At 45.5% G+C, this 18606-nt stretch overlaps 1 protein-coding gene and 1 long non-coding RNA gene across 8 annotated transcripts in view; one reads left to right on the top strand and one right to left on the bottom strand.

Moving 5' to 3' along the window:
• Nucleotides 1-12598, bottom strand: part of LOC120383423 — a 23262-nt gene extending 10664 nt beyond the window's left edge. Inside the window, exon 1 of the long non-coding RNA XR_005588471.1 lies at nucleotides 12511-12598. This is a non-coding gene — a long non-coding RNA (uncharacterized LOC120383423). The remainder of the gene's footprint in view (nucleotides 1-12510) is intronic.
• The window catches only part of MAML2 (mastermind like transcriptional coactivator 2), a 267559-nt gene extending 248953 nt beyond the window's left edge, over nucleotides 1-18606 (top strand). For 6 of the 7 annotated variants that reach the window (XM_039501526.1, XM_039501560.1, XM_039501516.1 and 3 more), the window contains 2 exons: nucleotides 7911-8022; nucleotides 12541-18604. In XM_039501526.1, coding sequence (XP_039357460.1) covers nucleotides 7911-8022; nucleotides 12541-13520 — 1092 coding nt within the window. In that variant the 3' untranslated portion in view covers nucleotides 13521-18604. Of the gene's footprint in view, nucleotides 1-7910; nucleotides 8023-12540 lie in introns of all 7 variants that reach the window. The other variant, XM_039501509.1, reaches the window with a different exon arrangement.

The raw sequence follows: 18606 nt of genomic DNA, 5'->3' as shown, positions 1-18606 counted from the left end.
GCTGGATCATGGGTTGTATAAATCCCATTTCATATTGTTGACACACCTTTAGATACTAGCAACCAGTTATCATACTTCCCCTTCAATGTGAAGGAAAGCAGAGAGTTTCTCTTGGTGTAGCAGGATCATCATGTTATGAGTTACAGGATGTGCACATGCTCCCTTATTTGTAGATCTGAATCCTAAGGGCCCGATCCTTTGTTACCCTGTAGCTTGTGCAGCCATTGACACTATTGTAAAGTGGATGTGAAATCATACCAGTTTGATTGATAGCTCCTTATATCCACTTTAAACTGGTGTTGATTACTGTGCAAAGGGTGGAACAATGGACAATCAGGCCCTACATGCATCTTGAGAAGTGCTAAAGGGAAAGTAAACAAAAGTTAAAGGGAAAATTAAAATAATAACTGCAGGGTGACTCCCTCTGTGGATCAGCTTGTATTTGTTTTTGTTCTGTACTTGTTGTACACACACAAGTGCACAGACATACACATAAAACAATCTCAGTTGCAATTTAAAGGAATTGCTGCAGACCAAGATTTTTATGGGAGCTAAAAGGTTTCTGTTCTTCACAAGGGTTCAGGCTGAATAGTTCATTAAGATTAGCCTGATAAATCTTAATCAGACCACAGGTTCCAAAACTGAAGTATGGAAATGCCTGAATACCACAACAAAGAGTGTTCTCACATTGTTTATAACCATGGCTGGAAGCAGAAGCAGGGGCGGCTCTAGGAATCCCGCCGCCCCAAGCAGGGCGGCGCGCTGCGGGGCGCGCTCTGGCGGTCGCCGGTCCCGCGGCTCTGGGGGACCTCTTGCAGACATGCCTGCAGAGGTTCCGCTGGTCCCGCGGCTCCGGTGGAGCATCCGCAGGCATGCCTGCGGGCGGTCCCCCGGCCCCCCGGGACCAGTGGACCCTCCGCAGTCATGCCTGCGGGAGGTCCACTGAAGCCGCGGTACCAGTGGACCCTCCGCAGTCATGCCTGCGGGAGGGTCCCGCAGCTCCGGTGGACCTCCCGCAGGCATGACTGCGGAAGGTCCGCCAGAGCCGCCTGCCGCCCTAATGCCGCCCCAAGCGCGTGCTTGGCACGCTGGGGTCTGGAGCCGGCCCTGAGCAGAAGAACCAGATTTCTTACAAGGTCTGTTTGTGTGAGATTTCAGGCAGAAAAGGTCGGAATAGTTCTGATTTCTGATCAGCTTCAGATAAACATCCAGAGCCTGATTCTTATTTAAACCAAAGTCCCTTTTCACGTTCTGGCAGTGTAAAGAATCTTGAAAAGAAATTGTAAGTTACATCTGCTTTTAATGCCCCTGGACATTGCCAGAGTGGTGTACAGGAGCCTTGGTGTAAATGAGAAACCTCCCTCCCCTTCCCCACCCCAAAGCTTTTGGATACTTAGACCATGTCTACAGAGTTAAGTCGACTTAAGTTGTGTTGATGATCATAAGCCGCTTTAATTACATCGGTTGTGCACATCCACACAATACTCCTTGTGTTGGTGGAGCGCTTCCACAGTTGGTGCTCTTGCATTGACAGAGAGAGAGCATTGCATCATAGGTAGCTCTCCCTCTATGGAACTCACCACCCTGTGCCACTGGGAGATCTGGGAACAGATTGCAATGCATCATGGGGGTATGTTCACTGTCCCATGATACAGTACTTTCTGTCTCACCATTCCATGGGCTTCTGACTTTGTTTTGCACCATTTTTGAACAGCCCTTGTAAACTGTGCTCCTGCCATCTCTGCCTGAAAGCATGGATCCTGAACTGCTAACTAGTCTGGTGATTAGTGTTATGAACACAATGCAGCTAGGCCTGCAGTATTTCATGAGCTGCGAAATAGAAAGTGAATCTGTGGTGCCTGCCCTGCTGTGTGCAATGGAAAGTAACCATTCAAGATTGCTGCTGGCATTCATGGAGCAGATGCATATGATAGACTATCAGTACTGGGCTTGGGAAACAAGCACTGAGTGCGGGATTGCATTGTAATGCATGTATAGGATAACAAGCAGTCGCTGCAGAATGTTTGGATATGCAGAGCCACCTTCCTGGAACTATGTGCAGAGCTGGCCCTTGCCTTGTGGTGCAAGGACATCAGAATGACAGCTGCCCTCACAGTGGAAAAATGAGTGGTGACTGAACACGTTAACAGAAAGGGCTATTTCTCCATGGTCTTGAAGGCGCTGGTGGATCGCTCTGTTTCACTGACATCAATGCGGGTTGATCAGGGAAGGTTCATGATACACGCATCTTTACGAAGACTAGAGTGTACAGAAAGCTGCATGTGAGGGCTTTCTTTCCAGACCAGAAGATTCCAATAGGGGATGTTCAAATGCCCAGAGTGATCCTGGGAGATCCCGCCTATCCCTTGCTCCCGTGGCTCATGAAGCCTTACACCAGAAGCCTAGACAACAGCAAGGAGCACTTCAACAATAGGCTCAGCTAGTGCCGAATGATTGTTGAATATGCCTTTGGCAGATTAAAAGGTCATTGGCGCTGCCTTTTTGGCAGGTTAGACCTCATTGAGGACAATATTGCGATGGTTGTAGCAGCCTGCTGTTCTCTACATAACATTTGCAAAGTGAAGGGGGAAAAGTTTCCCCGGAGGTGAGGTGGGTCGGCTGACTGCTGATTTTGAGCAGCCAGATACCCAAGCAATTAGAGAGGCTCCTCAGCAGGGTGGTATTTGAATCAGGGAGGCTTTGAAGGAGCATTTTGACAGTGAGCCCCAGTAAAGTGTCTTTATGTGATGCATTTGGCCAGGCAATGTTTACTTGCCACCTTGAGTGACCCCTGTAATGCTTGCTTCCTGAGCTTTAATTGTTCCTGAGCAAATGTTCCTGTCTATAGAAACTGTGCTTTAATTTTTACAGCAACTACCATGAGTCTTGCCCAGAGGTGCTCAGACTATAGCACTGTGAGGGACTTGAGCATCTCTGTCTGGCCCTCCAGTAGCTTTATCATCCACTCCTGTCCATCTGTCATCCACTCCTGCCCCTGTGTCCTCTCCAGGCTATCCGGTCTGAGTTTTCATTAACTGTCTCCATCCACCCTCTTGTTTCGCTGTCTGCTGTATCTCTAGACTGCAGCGCTTTGCAAAACATCCTCCTTATTCCTCCTGGGTCTCCTCCTTGCCTGATGGAGGCGCTCTGCCCGTGTGTATGAGTTGGCCCTCAAGGGCATATCTGCAGAAGCAAAAGAAACAGTGAACAGAGACAGTATTGTGAGTGAATCATAAAAGTTACATACTCCTCTTCCTCACTGTCCCTTGGCTAGCACACAAGTCAGCGCAAGTCCCAAGTATGGTGAGTTCAGAGGTGGGTGTTTGGGAAGGGGGAATGAGCAAGAGGGGATAATTGGTCTGGGTGGTTTGCGAAGAAGGCCTAGGGAGACTATTCTGAATATTGGTACCCTTTTCCATAGACTGGGGTAATCAAGCCCAATATCTCACTCCTGAGGGTAACCCAGGATGCAAAGGTGCATCTTCTGCATGCGTGTGGCTTCAGACCGGGTCCACGTGCTGCTCACCTGTGTGACACTTTGGTCCCTGCAGAAATAATTGTCGGTTGGCATGGCAAAGTTTCCTACAGTTGGGGGAGAAACAAGGCAGATCTACCAAGGAACCTTCGGCAGAGGATTGCAGGGTATCTACACGAAAGTTTCCTAGAGATCTCTATGGAGGATTCCCTGGACATCCCAGTGTGCATTAACAACCTTTTCCGCCAGGGCCCCACTGCGTAGCTGTATAGACTCTGTCATTAATTTCTATCCCTTATCCCTCCTCTACCATATAACAAAATAAATGAGGCCTCAACCTCCTATCACTGTGCAGTATCAAAGCAAAATGCATGCTTACCAGAGATTGCCTCTCCTGCTTCATGCACTCCACAACCGGAGTCCTGGAACTAGCTAGACCTCTCCAGAGTCAAAAACAGGTCTTGGCTCGCCATGCCACCAGACGACCCTGTCGCATGTGCCACATCCTCCAGCTCCACTTCCTCATCTACCAATTTATCCTCAGGGCTGACTCTGCTGGCTGCTGCCTCCTGTCCCTCCGAAGTATCCACGGGGCTCTTGGCAGCAGAGATGGGGTCGCTGCTGAGGATGGCGAGCAGCTCCTCGTAGAAGCGGCATGTCTTTGGCGGTGCACCAAAACAACGGTTGGTCTCCCTTGCCTTCTGGCACACCTGCCTCAGCTCCTTGATCTTAGCACAGCACTGCTGCGTGTCCCTTTTGTGTCTCTTCTCCTGCATGCAACGAGCAATCTGCCCGAGCAAAGCTGCGACTGCACAGCCTCCTCTCCCCACAGACCCAGCAGATCCAACAGCTCCAGTGTATTCCAGGCAGGAGTGCGGAAAGCCGGCATGGTCAGCTGGGAAGATGCTGTGTGAACGGTCCACGCTGAGCAAACAAGAAGAGGAATTTTAAAAGTTCCCGGGCCTTTAAACAGGGGAGGGGTGCATGCCCGTGTACCTGCAGGGAAACGGAGTTTAAACTGCTGACCAGAGCGGTCAGGATGGGCATTGTGGGACACCTCCTGGAGATCAATTAGGGCAACATAAGCCAGGGCAGTGTCTACGTTGCTCTAACTACATCACAAAAAGCTCTATGCTGCTCATCGGGGTGGTTTAATTTTGTCGCATACCAGGGGAGTTACATCGGCGGGAGGAGCATTTCAGTGTGTACACCTCCACTGTTTGGTTGACGAAAGCTGACTTTTGTCGCCAAAACTGTGTAACGGAGACAAGGCCTTATTCTAACTGTGATTCTGAAATTTGTGCCCTTTGAGGTTTGCAGATTACTACTTGCCACCTTCTTCAGCTCTGATCAGAAAATCTCCTCTTTTCCTCACCCCATATATAGCTTATGTTTCAGCTAAAGGAGAGAGTTTGAGCAGACTTTGCTGGCAGGTTGACAAAGAGAGCAGGTTGCAGAGCCTCAGAGCTGTTTGGATACAGAGGATGTTCAGCTCCCCTTGCTAGCAGATGGTAGGAATCTTCAGAGACCACCCACATGTTGCCTCTGTGAACCTTCAGAGGGCACTCCCCTGCTCACTGATGTGCACGCTGGGTTGTTAGATGTGAGCAGCTTCCTTCTGTCTGAAGTTTTGACGACTCATGAAGAGTGTCACAACTTGGGCTTCTGGTTTTTGGCATGTATTTGTTGAGGGCAAAAGGGGGAATATACCTACCACTTTTCACAAACGGAGCATTATGCCAAGGGGCCCAGTTTCTGAGATTATTTTCCCAGCATTTTTTTTGGTGGAGGCTGTTCCTGCTCTGCCTGCCTCAGCCCAAGGCCCATACTGTTCCCAAGGATGAAACGCAAGTGCAGTGTGTAGCCTGCTGAGGAGAAAGGGTGAGATTCAGGAGGTAAGGGACAGTAAACACAATTCCAGGGACAACTGTGTGTAAATCAGCACTGCTGGTTTAGTAGTTTATTATTATATACAAATACTATAAACAAATAAAGGTGAAAGCCCAAATCCTTCCTCAGACTTGCTGACGCCGAGGCTCATTCCTGGGAGGAGTCATTGGTTGTGAGCTTATGGGCAGCACTCTGGAGACATAGATTTTTGAGACAAACAAGTTTGTATTTGCTTACACACTCCAGGAACAGTATTGGGCCTGGTCTTGTACCATTAAAATCAATGGGAGTTTTGCCACTGTGTTCAATGTGTGTTGGCTCAAGCCCTTAATGAGGACAACATGATTTGTGCTGTTGACATGGTCAGATTATGAATCTAGCACCTTGAACTTCATGCCTGCAAGGTGGTGGGCTCCCTCAGCAGCGCAGGAAGAATTCAGTGTTATGGCCAAGTCTCTTTTCAGGCCTTTTCCTCAGGGGAAAAAAAACAAACAGAAGCTCTTCCCTTGGAGCAAACAGGCTGCATCTCTGTCTCCCTGGAAGAGGATACGTCCCTCCCTTTACAGCCCAGCTGAATTATGTGACAAGCAGCCCTTAACCATGTGCTGGCCGTTCCACCCTGTCACAGTGCTCCTCTCTTCTCCCTCTGTCGCAGACATGGCCGCAGTGCAGAATCCTCTCCCCACCACAGGGTTTGGCTTCTTCAGCTCCCAAGGCCATTTTCCTACAGGAGCGTGCACTTTCTGCTACCAGCATCTCTGCGTCATCTCTTAGAGCAGGGGCGGGCAAACCAGAGGGCCGCATCGGGTTTTGGAAATTGTATGGAGGGCTGGTTAGGGGAGGTTGTGCCTCCCCAAACAGCCAGGTGTGGCCCGGCCCCCTCCCCTTATACCCCCCTGCTTCTCGTCCCCTGAAGCCCCCTGCCCCCAGGACTCCTGCCCCATCCAACCCCCCCATTCCCTGACAGCCCCCCCTGGGGCCCCGGGCTCATCCACCCCCCCGCTCCCTGTCCCCTGACCGCCCCCAGAACCCCCGCCCCAACTGCCCCCCATCACCCCATCCAACCCCTTCTCTCATTCCTGACTGCCCCCCCGGGACCCCTACCCCATCCAACCACCCCTTCTCCATCCAGCCACGCACCACGCAGCACAGAGACCGGGTCAGGCTGGGCTCTGCAGCTGCAGTGCCCCAGGAGCTCGCAGCCCCACCACCCAGAGCATTGTGCTGGTGGCGGGGCGAACTGAGGCTGTAGGGGAGGGGCCGGGGGCGAGCCTCCCGGGGCAGGAGCTCAGGGGCCAGGCAGGAGGGTCCCACAGGCCAGATGTGGCCCACGGGCCTCTGTCTTAGAGGCATGGGCTTTCCCAGGGCACACCTCTTAGGAGGATTAGACTGACAGGCTCGGTACAAGGGTTACAGCCAGAAGGTGGAACGGAGGGGATTTCATCAGGGGTGTGGTCTATGCAGAACGGCGCAATGGAGAGGAAGGAGGTGGATGGAAGGGATTGACATTGGGAAGAAGGGAAGAGTAGGAAGCCTGAAAGTCACAGGCTCAAACTTCAGTTCCCAAACCTCAGTTTTTCAGTTTCTTGCTTTTTCTTCTTCGAGAAGAGGCTAGTATTATTTTGGTTATTTATTCATATTGTGTCAGCGCCCAATGTCCCCAATTTGGATCACGGCTTGATGGCATTAGACCCGGTGCAGACTCATAGTCCCTCCTCCAAACAGCTTCTAATCTAACGTTATATGGAATTTGTTCTTTGAGACAAATTTTATTCCAACAATAGCGATCACCACGTTAAATAACTGGTAACATGCAGTTTTGTTGGCTGCATTTGACATCATTCAAGCAGCATGGGTCTGTAATGCTGTTTTCGCCCTTTAGCTATACAACAATCCAAGAAGTGCCCGGGCATAAATAAGAGCAGAGCAAGGGACTTTTTTACAGAGAGGGTTCTTGTCATTTGTTACATACAGTAAGCTATTAGTTATTTGTATAGCAGCAATGCCAAAAAGGTCTTGTCAAGGATTGGGCCCCCTTCTATTTGGCACTGTACACACACACACAGAGCGAAAGACTGTGCCTGCCAGTCTTCAAGTTCTTTCTCTATGCCGATGTATAAAGGAGTATATAGGAGTATATAGGAGAGAAAGCTCATTCAGATGATGAGTCAAAATCCCCATTGCCAAGTGAGTGCACTGACGTTAATGGAGTTACAGTCACTTATGCCATTGGTGAATTGGATTGAGGCAGAGTTTTCAGAGTTAGTGGTACACAAAATAATGAAAAACAGATGACTAGACTGCTGGAGCTTGAAGCAGCACACCATAATTTTAATGGGAGTAGAACCAGACTCAAGCCCCTTGAAATCAAAGGAAAGACTTCCACTGGCTTCAATAGATTGGCCCCTAAAGAGCAATGTCAACACTTTGGTTAGCATTACCACTGTGGCAGGGTGGGGCAATGGGAAGGAACAGCTTCCACTTCGTAAGGGCAAATAGAAAGCAAACCAAATAACATATTTCCATTTCTGCTCTAATTCTCTAGGAGAAAATCGCTCCTCAAGATCAATTGAACAGACACTTGACGAGGCCACCACCAGATTACAAAGACCAGAGAAGGAATGTGGTCAGCATGCAACAAGCAAACCAGTATTCTGGTAAGCGTACTTAGCCAAAAAGAAAACCATGGTTATGAAGACCAGCCAGACGGCCCTGGCAAGTACTGACAAGATGGGCCTGATTCTTTGTGTAGTCACTTGCATCAGTGCAAAAGCACGTGCCAAGTGGGTGTAAAATGCCATCACTCTAATGTGGCAACATTGTACACCCTTCTTGCACTAGTGTAAATAACTGTACATGGAGTAATGGAGAATAATGTCTTGACGGTTCCTCCACCCTCAGGAAATGTTCAGGGGGAACCGTTCGGATTGAAACACATCTCCTCCTGCAGGTTCTGCAGGTTGCTCCTATACTGTACATTTCTAAAACCTCAATATTATAGGTATGGCATTATTGAAAAATGCTGATTAATAATAATAATGGGAATTAGCCAGTGTTTCCTACAGTCTGGTATCCAGTATCTGACATTGGCCAATACCAGCTGCTTCAGAGGAATAGGCAAGAAACCCCCTTAATGGAAGAATCTACTCAACAGTAAGCAGTTGGTTTATGTCTTGAAATCTGAGGGCCTATATCCCTAATTCATTGATTTTTATCCTATCTGATATAATTATGGATGATCTCAATAACCATTTAACCATCTACTCCTTTTTTTAAGCTTTGGCCCCAATGATATCTTGTAGCAGTGAGTTCCACAGGTCAGTTAGTGTTGTGTAAAAAAAAAAGTTCTTTTGATCCATTTTAAATTTGATGCCTTTCATTTTCCTTGCCCAAACTAACAGAGATAATTAGCAATATTCCAGAATAATCCCTTTGGGCCAAGTCCTTTCTTCAGTGGGAGTTGTGCCTAAATAAGGACTAAAGATGGATGAATTTGGACTTTTATTCTGTTTTTGTCCCCACAGCAATGGAATAAGAAAGAGATACAGGGAGAGGAGGGCAGGACGTAAGGAAAAGGCAGCAGACGAGATTAGAGTGGGATTTTATTCTGAAGAATGACCCTGTAAAAACAGGATTGTGGGCTTCGGTAGCATTTGCCTTTCAGTGATCTCCATATCTAATGTGCTCAGTTCACAAGTAAAAAGGACTTTATTTTCTAACTGCCTGCCTTGTAAACTCAGTTTGGGATCTGAGAGTCCAGCTGGGTTCTTTCCTTCCCATATGTCTACTTCAGTAACAAAGTTCTTCAGGTCAAGTTATGCTCTTAGTGACATTTGCTCAGATCCATTGTCTTCAGCAAGTTTTCACAGGTGTCAGTGACTCAAATTTAGCAAACAGTTCTGTCACAGAGTGTACCTTCCCTTTAGTGCCCCCTGTTGGCCAAGTCTGGAATTGTACAGAGGGGCTCCCTGCTTCAGTCTCCCTTGATATAATCACTGAATTCACCAAGGCTTTACATAGGGAACAATACCCTTTCTGAGGGATCTATTTTATTAACCAAAGACCCAATGAAAATACAAGCAAGTCTTCACCTAATGTCTTAGTGGGTTGACAAAGTCAGTCTCAGTTTATCCATTGCCAGCTGTATCCACCACTCCCCTCCAGAAGTGTTCTCTCAGTTTGGGTCCGTTCCCTAGAACCAGGTCTCTTTCCACTATCTGAAAGAATCCTTCCCCAGAGCCAGGGGTCTGCAAAGATGTGTCAGCCACAGCTCTTCTCTGAGGCAGCCTGTAGTTCCTGACTGGCTGGGTTCCTGACACTACTTGGGAGCACATCTTCATGGCTCCTTGTTCTGGAGAGTTCTCTTGCTCAGCTTTCCTGGGAGCAACTCTCCTCAGGAGCATCCTCCAAGAACATAAGAATGGCAATATTGGGTCAGACCAATGGTCCATCTAGCCCAGAATCCTGTCTTCCAACAGCAGTTAGTGCCAGATACTTCAGAGGGAGTGAAGGGGACAGAGCAATTGATTGATTGATCCACCCCTGTCATCCAGGCCCAGCTCTCTGGGAACCACCCCAGTGGAGCCCTGGTAACCCTTTATCTGGCTCATTAGTTAATTAGCACAACCAGCCACATAGGGATTTAGTTGCTTCCGGGTGGGGCTAGGTTGACTTGTTCTCCCTTATAGGAGCCTGTCACAGGTAGGTTGGTCCCTGGCTGTCCTGAAAGGGCCAGCTCCAATGGCAGTGACCCAGAAAGAATAGAACCCAGTTTGTCTGTGCTGTATCATCACCTGCAGTGCAACCAAGAGTGAAAACGCCATCAGTTCTTGCAGTTTGATTGGGCATCTTAAGATATTTTTTTTCTTAAAGCCCCAACTCCTGGAGTCCTATGATTAACTGAGACTTTCTGCTTTTATTTTAAAAAGAATAACTTTCTAGCCCTCGTAGTTGTGGAGAAAAGTTTGGAAATCTGACCCAAATGCACCCTAAAACTCAAAAATCAGAAGTCAAATAAAAATAACCCAAATTTTTTTTTAATCTCACAAATGTTATGCCAGCCTCATGACACTTTGGGGCCTGACTCCTTATTTTTGAAGGTTTGGGCTTGGCAGTACCAGAATCCTAGAAATGTAGAACTGGAAAGGACCTCAAGAAGTCAGCTAGTCCATCCCCCCATGCCAAAGCAGGATTGAGTATACTGTTATTCTGTCCCTTAAGTCACTAGCAATGATTGAATATACACAGGGAGCAGAGCAGCTTTTCTGAGTAGAACAGGAGATGGGGCTTTGCTATGAGCTTACAGGGAAACCACCAGATGAACTGATTAGGAAACTGTTGCACAAGGGAGCAACAGCTGGGAATCTGTTGCTTGTTTCTGGGAATAGCTGTGCTCAAGTAATGGAAGAAGGGAAACAGCTCAGAACAGCAAGAAGTTAAATGAAATACTGTGGAGACACTGAGAGACGTTGTTAAGCATTGCATTCCTGGGCTCTTTTCCTCTCTAATACAATAAACCCCAGGACAATGGCAGGTGAATCCGGCAATAAATTCTCCTCAGTACCACTGTGTCTCTTGGTGTCTAAGCACTGGATATGTTGTCTGCACAACACTGCAATGAAAGAAATCTCTTCCCATCTGGAAGAAATTAGAGTGAAAAATATTTTGGTTTAAAATACAAGGATAAAAATAGTAACACAAAGAAAGAGCAAACTTTGTCTTTTGGAGGAGATATGGAAGCAAGGTCCTGTGCACATCTGACTTGTAACAGTCTCATGGGAAGGCACTTGAGTTGGGGGGTGGTAATACTTGGGGGTTGTTAAAGAGCTGGTATGTTCCACCTGAGGAATGGCTTCAGGCCAGCAGTAAGTAAAGTGATTCTGTAAATGTATTAAGGCTCCTTTATTTAACCTGGTAAGAGTCCCAATTCTCCTCTTACATTAATTCCATTGAAGCTATTCCTCATTTACACTGGTGCTAATGAATCATAGATTACCAGGGTTGGAAGGGACCTCAGGAGGTCATCTAGTCCAACCTCCTGCTCAAAGCAGGACCAATCCCCAGACAGATTTTTGTCCCAGATTCCTTAATGGCCCCCTCAAGCATTGAGCTCACAAGCCTGGGTTTAGCAGACTAATGTTCAAACCACTGAGCTATCCCTCCCCAAGAGAATCAGGCCCCACGTCTTCTTTGGTACCACTGACAAATGTTACCATATTTCAAAGAAACAGTAGGGAAGGCATGAATTGTTATTGCAGTCAAAGTTGGAGATTAATTAATGAGGTTAGTGACTCAGCACTGATATTTACTTTGATTACAAAAGAATAGTGCAGCCCAGTGGCCTATTGATAGCACTCTTTGAGACTAGGTGCCCGGGATGCACTTTGTGGTAGAACCAGGCTGGATTCTCCCAGTCTCTCATACTCTTAGGGCTGCTCCTGCTGTTGAAGTTCAGTCATGTTGATTTGGAGAATATAATATATATTATAAGACCATGTCTAGGAACCAGACCGAGGGAAGTTTGTGGAGGGGTTGAAAAATGGGTGAAGATAATTAGTTTCTTGCTGATTGTGGCCCACTGCACAGATTGTGGCCCAGATACAGAGGCACAGGGATAGTGAGTATATATCCCTAGTTTACATATAGGGAAACTCAGAATGGTTAAGTGACTTGACCAAAGTCAGACAGGGAATCAGTGGCAGAATGAATAAGAAATCAGAAGTCCTGATCCCTGCTCTGCTGGTCTCTAATTACTTAAATATACTGCCTCCCATACTTAGTGTTGTATCACCGTGAAAATACAGTAAATTCCTCTCCCCTCAGCAGTGGTTGTCAATTTTATTGCCAAGGGCCTTTTTTTGTTGTTTCTAATGTTTGGAAGAAGAAGTATTGCAGACTACTGATACTGCAGTCAAGGACTATGGATCTGACCCAGCTCCCACTTAAGTCAATGGAGAGACCACCACTGGCTTAAATGGAAGTTGGATCTGGTCTTTCTTTGGTTCTTATGCATTTTGTAGACCTTGCCAACCAGTAACGTCTTCATCAGTCCACCAAGGACAACATACACCATTTGAGAGCTTATGCTATAGGGAAATTAGATTTTAACTACTGCACATGTTAATGAAACAATTAACAATACAGACCTTTGTTTGTGTTTTCTTTTCATTTTCTAGGTGGTTCTCCGGGAGTGAGTATGAGCTCCAATCTGACTTTGTCAAATCCTATTTCAACTCATAGCATTTTGTCACAGAATTCTAGCCTTTTGTCAACTCCCCATGGAACCAGAATGCCTTCTATTCCAGCAGCCCGGAACATGGGCTGTTACGGAAACATTCCTTGCAATCCACCAAGCTCATACAACGTGACGTCAGGAATGAACCAAGTGCAGCAACACAGAAACCAAAACCAAATCATAACCAGTCAAAATAACCTCATGATGTCTCGCCAGCCAGCCCTGGCACAAGGAAACAACGTAACAGCTTTTGGGACTGGGTCAGCGGTTAACTCTCAGCAAGTGAGAGCAGGTTTAAACCACGGAGCGACAGGTATCCCAGCACAAAGACCATCGAATGTGATGATCACTTCCAGTGCTGCTGCTCAGAACTGGGCCCCTCAAGAGGCAGCAACGAAGCAGCAGGATGCACTGAAACCTACAGGAGTTCGTTTCCCGACGAGCACTCCATATCCTAACCAGTCTCTGCAGCGCTCCATAGGCAACGCGCAGTTTCCTCAGCATGCTATGGCACCTCCAAACCAATTAACAACAGCAGCGCAAATGAGACTTCCTCTGAACCAAATGAACCAAACAATAAATGGACAACCTGTTGGATCACTAAGAGGTTTAAGTGTAGGAGCTAACCAGATCAGAGCACAGACTGTGCCTAACGTGAATCACCCAGGAACAAGTATGACACCACCATCATCCCTGCCGTCAACCAGTTTTACATCTACCAACCAAAACTCTAGGGCTTACCAAGGAACTGACCATGGGAATGACTTAGCCTTTGACTTTCTTAACCAGCATGGTGACAATATAGGGCCTGCACTCAACAGTGATTCAGACTTTATAGACTCTTTATTGAAAACAGAGCCTGGTAATGATGACTGGATGAAAGAAATCAACCTTGATGAAATCTTGGGGAACCACTCATAAGAGACAATGCTGATGATAAAACATACATGCTCTAAGTACTAGGAGGCAGGATTGACTATAGCTTTCTCTTGAAGTTCCAACAATCTTCTTTATTAATTTACTCTCCAGTGGTTGGGCTGTCTAAGAACCAATGGTTTAAAATAAGGATCCAAGTGGAGAGATTGTCTAAGAACAAAATCTGATTCTAAATCTTACCCCAGATAAAGTATAATGTAGGGTGATAGTTATACTTGTCAAGCTAAAAACAGATGAGGGGGTTTGTGGCCAATGCGTTAGAAGTGCACCCGTTGTTCTCATGGGAGCTGTCTGCATTTGGCTTAGGATTGTGTATTGCATGCATTCTGCAAACAGAGGTCCTGAACGGTGTGCAGATCATGAAACTTCATATCTCAGATGCAAGTGGTCACCTCACTATGGGCTTGACTCCATGCAGTCCGGAATAAATTGCTCAGTGCTCTCCACTCTCATTGAGAGTACTCAGTGCCTCCCAAAATCAGGCCCTCTGTACAACTAATTCTTGTATGTTATAAAAATTGTTTACTTCGACATAATAGAAACTCGCATTTTTCCTTTCGATTGATTTCATTTTAAACCACCTAACTTGTGTAGAAAAGGGCAAATGGTTCCTTTCAAGGAAGGAGGAAAGCGGTTTGTGTGAGACACACCCCAGAGTGGTCACTAGCTCTTACTCTGTCTCCTGGGATTTGGTTTGTTGTAACAAGGGAAGCTGTTTCTCCAATAGGTAACAAGTTCGGTGTAGTTTCTGGTGTAAATATGCCAAAGTTCAAGGGCCAAATTCTGCTCCTTTGCTCTCACAGATGGTGCCAGTGACTTGAATGAACAGCTTGAGTGAGATAGAGGTGGAAGATTTGGCCCCAAAAGAATACTTCCCCTCTCTGTATCTGAGTTCCACATGTACCCAGCTATTTGCTTCATCCTTGCTCAAGCGCTGGGATATATCTGCGTATGGGAAGACTTCCATTTTGATTCAGTCTGACAACATGCGGCGTGACTCCTGTGGAGAATATCCGTAGCTCTCTCATTCACCCGGTCGAGGGAGTCAGAAGAGAGACACGCTTGAGCACTAAAAGTGCTGATAACGGTTTGATGGATGCTCGCTGTGGGCCAGATTCCGATCCTTTACTCAGGTTGAGTCGTCCCTTGCTCTCTGAGTTGTCCCTCTGAAACCAGGATGTACAGCTGATGTATTGAAATCAATGGGACTGCTTGCAGAGTGAGGTACCCTTCAGCCAGAGTCAAGGTACCAGAATCTGGCCCTACAAACTAGTTAATTCACAGCCTGGTTAAAACAATGGGGAGTCAGACTAACATGGCTACCCCTCTGAAACCTGACAGCCTGGTTACTCTCCCAGTCACTCTCCTAGCAGGAGGATGAGGGAAGGGATTCTGCCGGCAAGGTGAGAAAGATGTTGCTTGCGCTGATGTGGTGAGGATCCTTCAAGAGGTTGTCTGAGTCAGATAAGGCTAGGGAATATACAGCCCATTTGCAGATGCCTGGAGATGACCAGAAACATATTGCTTCAAAAGGTATCACTATACCACCATTACAGGTTTAATTGATCCATCATTTCTTTGTGGAGAAGTTCCTTCTTGAGGACTCCTGGCATATACACACAAGAGCAGCAGCTTCAGCACCCTTGGAGAGGGGGCAACATGTTCCCACAATGCACTTGCCCAGCTGTGCTGGCCGGGGCAGGTGGGGTCAGAGCCATGGTCCTATCCTTGCCTCTCCCCCTTTCAGACACCACGAAGGTGAAATGGAGGTGGGTGAGGAGGAAACTTCTCTACACCCTCCCTGCTTTATGTGCCTGTGCAGAGCCTGGCCAGAGTTTTACTCTGAGCAATCAGGTATGACTCCAGGAAGGAGAGCTGCTTTGGGATGGTGGAGAGGGGAAGACATGCATGGCGCAAGAGGTGGTGATGTCTGGAGGGATTTATCTCCAAGGAGACTCAGATCAGCAGCCTCTTAGACACCTTTAGAAAAGGTACGTCAGCCTCCCAGTGAAGGGGGCCAGGGCTCTGACTACATTTCTAACCCGCCCAGACACTCCCTTTCTGGAATGTTCAGCACTGCCAGAACCAATAGCCGCTCTCCCCCAGCCACACCCCTCGGGCTCAGGGAGCAGGACTGCCTCCTCTATCTGATCACTAAGGAATGGAAGGGCAGATATTACTTAGCCCAAAAAACAAAACAGCTTTTCAGCACAAGTCACATAACGTCCCACCTTGATTTAGAGAGAAGCGATATGGACATATAGGAATAGAGTGATACCAGGGGTGTGAGCCTGCGCTCCCTGGCACCTGTAGAAATCAGGAGCAGTTCCATTTCTGTAATGGAGTTACACCAGTTTAAATCAGGTGTAGGATCAAAATCAGCCCACCTCTGTCACCCATACACAGTGTCAGTGAGCTGGTCAGCAGCGATGCTAAAGCTCTTGCGTGAGTGAGTGATTTCCTGTTCAACAGTGGCTGAGTATGCACTCCTCCCTCATTGCTTTTATCACGAGCCCTGAGCAAGTGGGCTGGTAACCACCTGACACAGCCTATGTACTCATGTGCCACTGCTGTCCAATAGCAAGGAGCCCCCTACCACAGTCCTGACTCAGGCAAAACTTGCATTTTTTTCCTGAACATTGAAGACCAGATCCTCAGCTGGTCTAAATGGGAACAGCTGAGAATCCACCCCAAACACTACACGATTTGGCCCTCAGCCTAATCCAGCATCCGTTGAAGTTAATGGGAATCTTTCCATTGATGGCCAGCATTGGATAAGGCCCTTAATTGAGTCTAAATTCTGTCACAATCGTATTAAACAATGTATATTTTAAATAAATTTAAACTCACATGCAGCAACGGCCATTTACTGCCCCGTTAAGATATACACGTTACATTTTAAATGTGAGCTTATGAATGACTCTTGTGACCAAAACTTGAAACCAGTCTCAGTTCTTAAGAACCCCGGTCTTTTTAAAATGATCTCTCTCTGTGTAACAATGGCTGCATGCACTACCCTTATATTATATTTTTCACCCTAGACCAGGAGCTCTTTGCAGTATTGGGTTGTAAATATAAAGATTTATTTGTTTTGTAAACTTTTGTAAAAACAAGAAATTAATAATAATATTTTGGTAGGAATAATAAAATCATATTCTTTGGGTTATATTTATATATATGTGAAATAAATATACTATCTACAAAGTTGTATTTTATACAAAAAGTAAATGGTTACCTTTTGTATTCTAATATACAAAGTTTTGTATGGTATGATTGCTTATTTTCATCCTCGGACTTAAACATTGGGTTGTGGGGGAGGACAGAATGGGACCTTTGGGATCTTTCCATTGATTTCAAGTGGCTTTGGATCAAGTCTTTAAAAATACTTCAGATACATTCAAATCTGAAGCTGTCCTGAAACCTCAATATGAAAACATTCCAGGTTTCAACACTTTTTTTATTGTAGCTTTTGGGTTTTTTTATATGTAACTGTCATGTCCTTGTTGCATGTATGTCTGCTTTATACTTTCTCATATTATAAAACAGTATTTCTCTATACAAACTGAAAGGAAAAATTGCTGTACATAAATGTTTGTGTTTTATGCATTTTTACATGTGGCTGTATATACCTCCTAGTACTATGCAGTGACACTTATTTGACTCCATTTATTTTTCACCTAAACATTAATAGTATGTTTTTTTTCAATAGCTATCAAAATTCCACCAAGTAAATCAGTCAAAATGTCCTGGATGTCTCTTTCCTTAATGTGAATTTCATCATTAATGTCTATTTATTCAGATATTCATTTGTTTAATTAAATTACAGGAATATTTTGAAAAAAAGCATCCTACAACTTCTATTTGCTAAGACTGTCCATTTGAGAGGGAGATTTGATTTTTCTATAGGTTGAGGCAATATCTTCATTATTATAAGTAATTACTACAGTAAAGTTATATGTATCACAACATTTTAAAACCTGGCTCACACTTTATATGAAGGCTCCATTCATAAATAGATTATAAGGCACTTATTATTAAGAGTTAATAAATGATGAATAGATTTTTTAGTAAAGGATAAATCTATTGTTACAGAGCTTAGCTGGTCAATCATTTGCTTATAACCGTATATAATATCTTCCACTGGTGTGCTTATAACCATTTGTAAACTCATATTTATAACATACTTGTAGCATATATTAATAATTTACTAATCCTTTATAAGCCTTTTATAAATGGAACCTTAATAGAAAGGTGTGACAAAAATCTGCATGTTTTGAGCTATTGGAATATGATTTGACATTTACATGAGTCAGAAATATCAGAGTACTAGAATATTTTAAATGGAACTAACATTTTTTCTCGAGTCTAAATTGTGTCTATTAAGCAGTGATTCCCTTCTAGTTTGATTTAAATTCAGTATCCATGTATCATTACATGTTATCGTAATCTCAAAGAATTTCAACATGTACAAGATTATTTTGTATTGTGTGTGATTTCACATGGTTTAAAATATTAATCGTAGCCTGGCTATTTTTAGATGTTCCACAAGTTCTGTGGAATTGATTTCTTGGCAATGACAAACTTTTCCTGCACTTCAGCTACTGTTTTAGTCTCTTGGTGGGTTATGAATTAGTTCCCATAAAATCAAGGCTAGTGGGCACCTGTTCTAAGGGGAAATGTTCAATGCCAGTTTCAGCAGAAGGATTTCTTGTGCCATTTCCGATTTGGGGGTTAGTTAAGGCTTTCTGCATCTTAACCACTATGCTGCTGCCCAATATACCAGGCCTGTGGGTCAAGACACACAGAGTGAGTTTAACCGCTTATACGCAAGGGCCAACACAAAGCATATTAACTCCTTGAGTCCCATTTACCAACTCTAAATGGGGTAAGTCGGACTGAAGTAGTTCATAAGTCTTGTCCCAGCACTGCCAAATGTCACGCACCTTGCACAGTACTCATGCATTTTCCTACCCGCCTACAGAGCAACTGTGATTGCATACACAGCTACAGAAAAGCAATACATTCAAGGGACATGCCACCGGCCCTTTAAGGGCCCGATGTGGGAGAGTAG

Source organism: Mauremys reevesii, linkage group 1, assembly GCF_016161935.1.
Source record: "Mauremys reevesii isolate NIE-2019 linkage group 1, ASM1616193v1, whole genome shotgun sequence".
Taxonomy (NCBI): Eukaryota; Metazoa; Chordata; order Testudines; family Geoemydidae; genus Mauremys; species Mauremys reevesii.
Note: the sequence above shows the minus strand (reverse complement) of the source record. Positions and strands in the feature narration are given on the sequence as shown.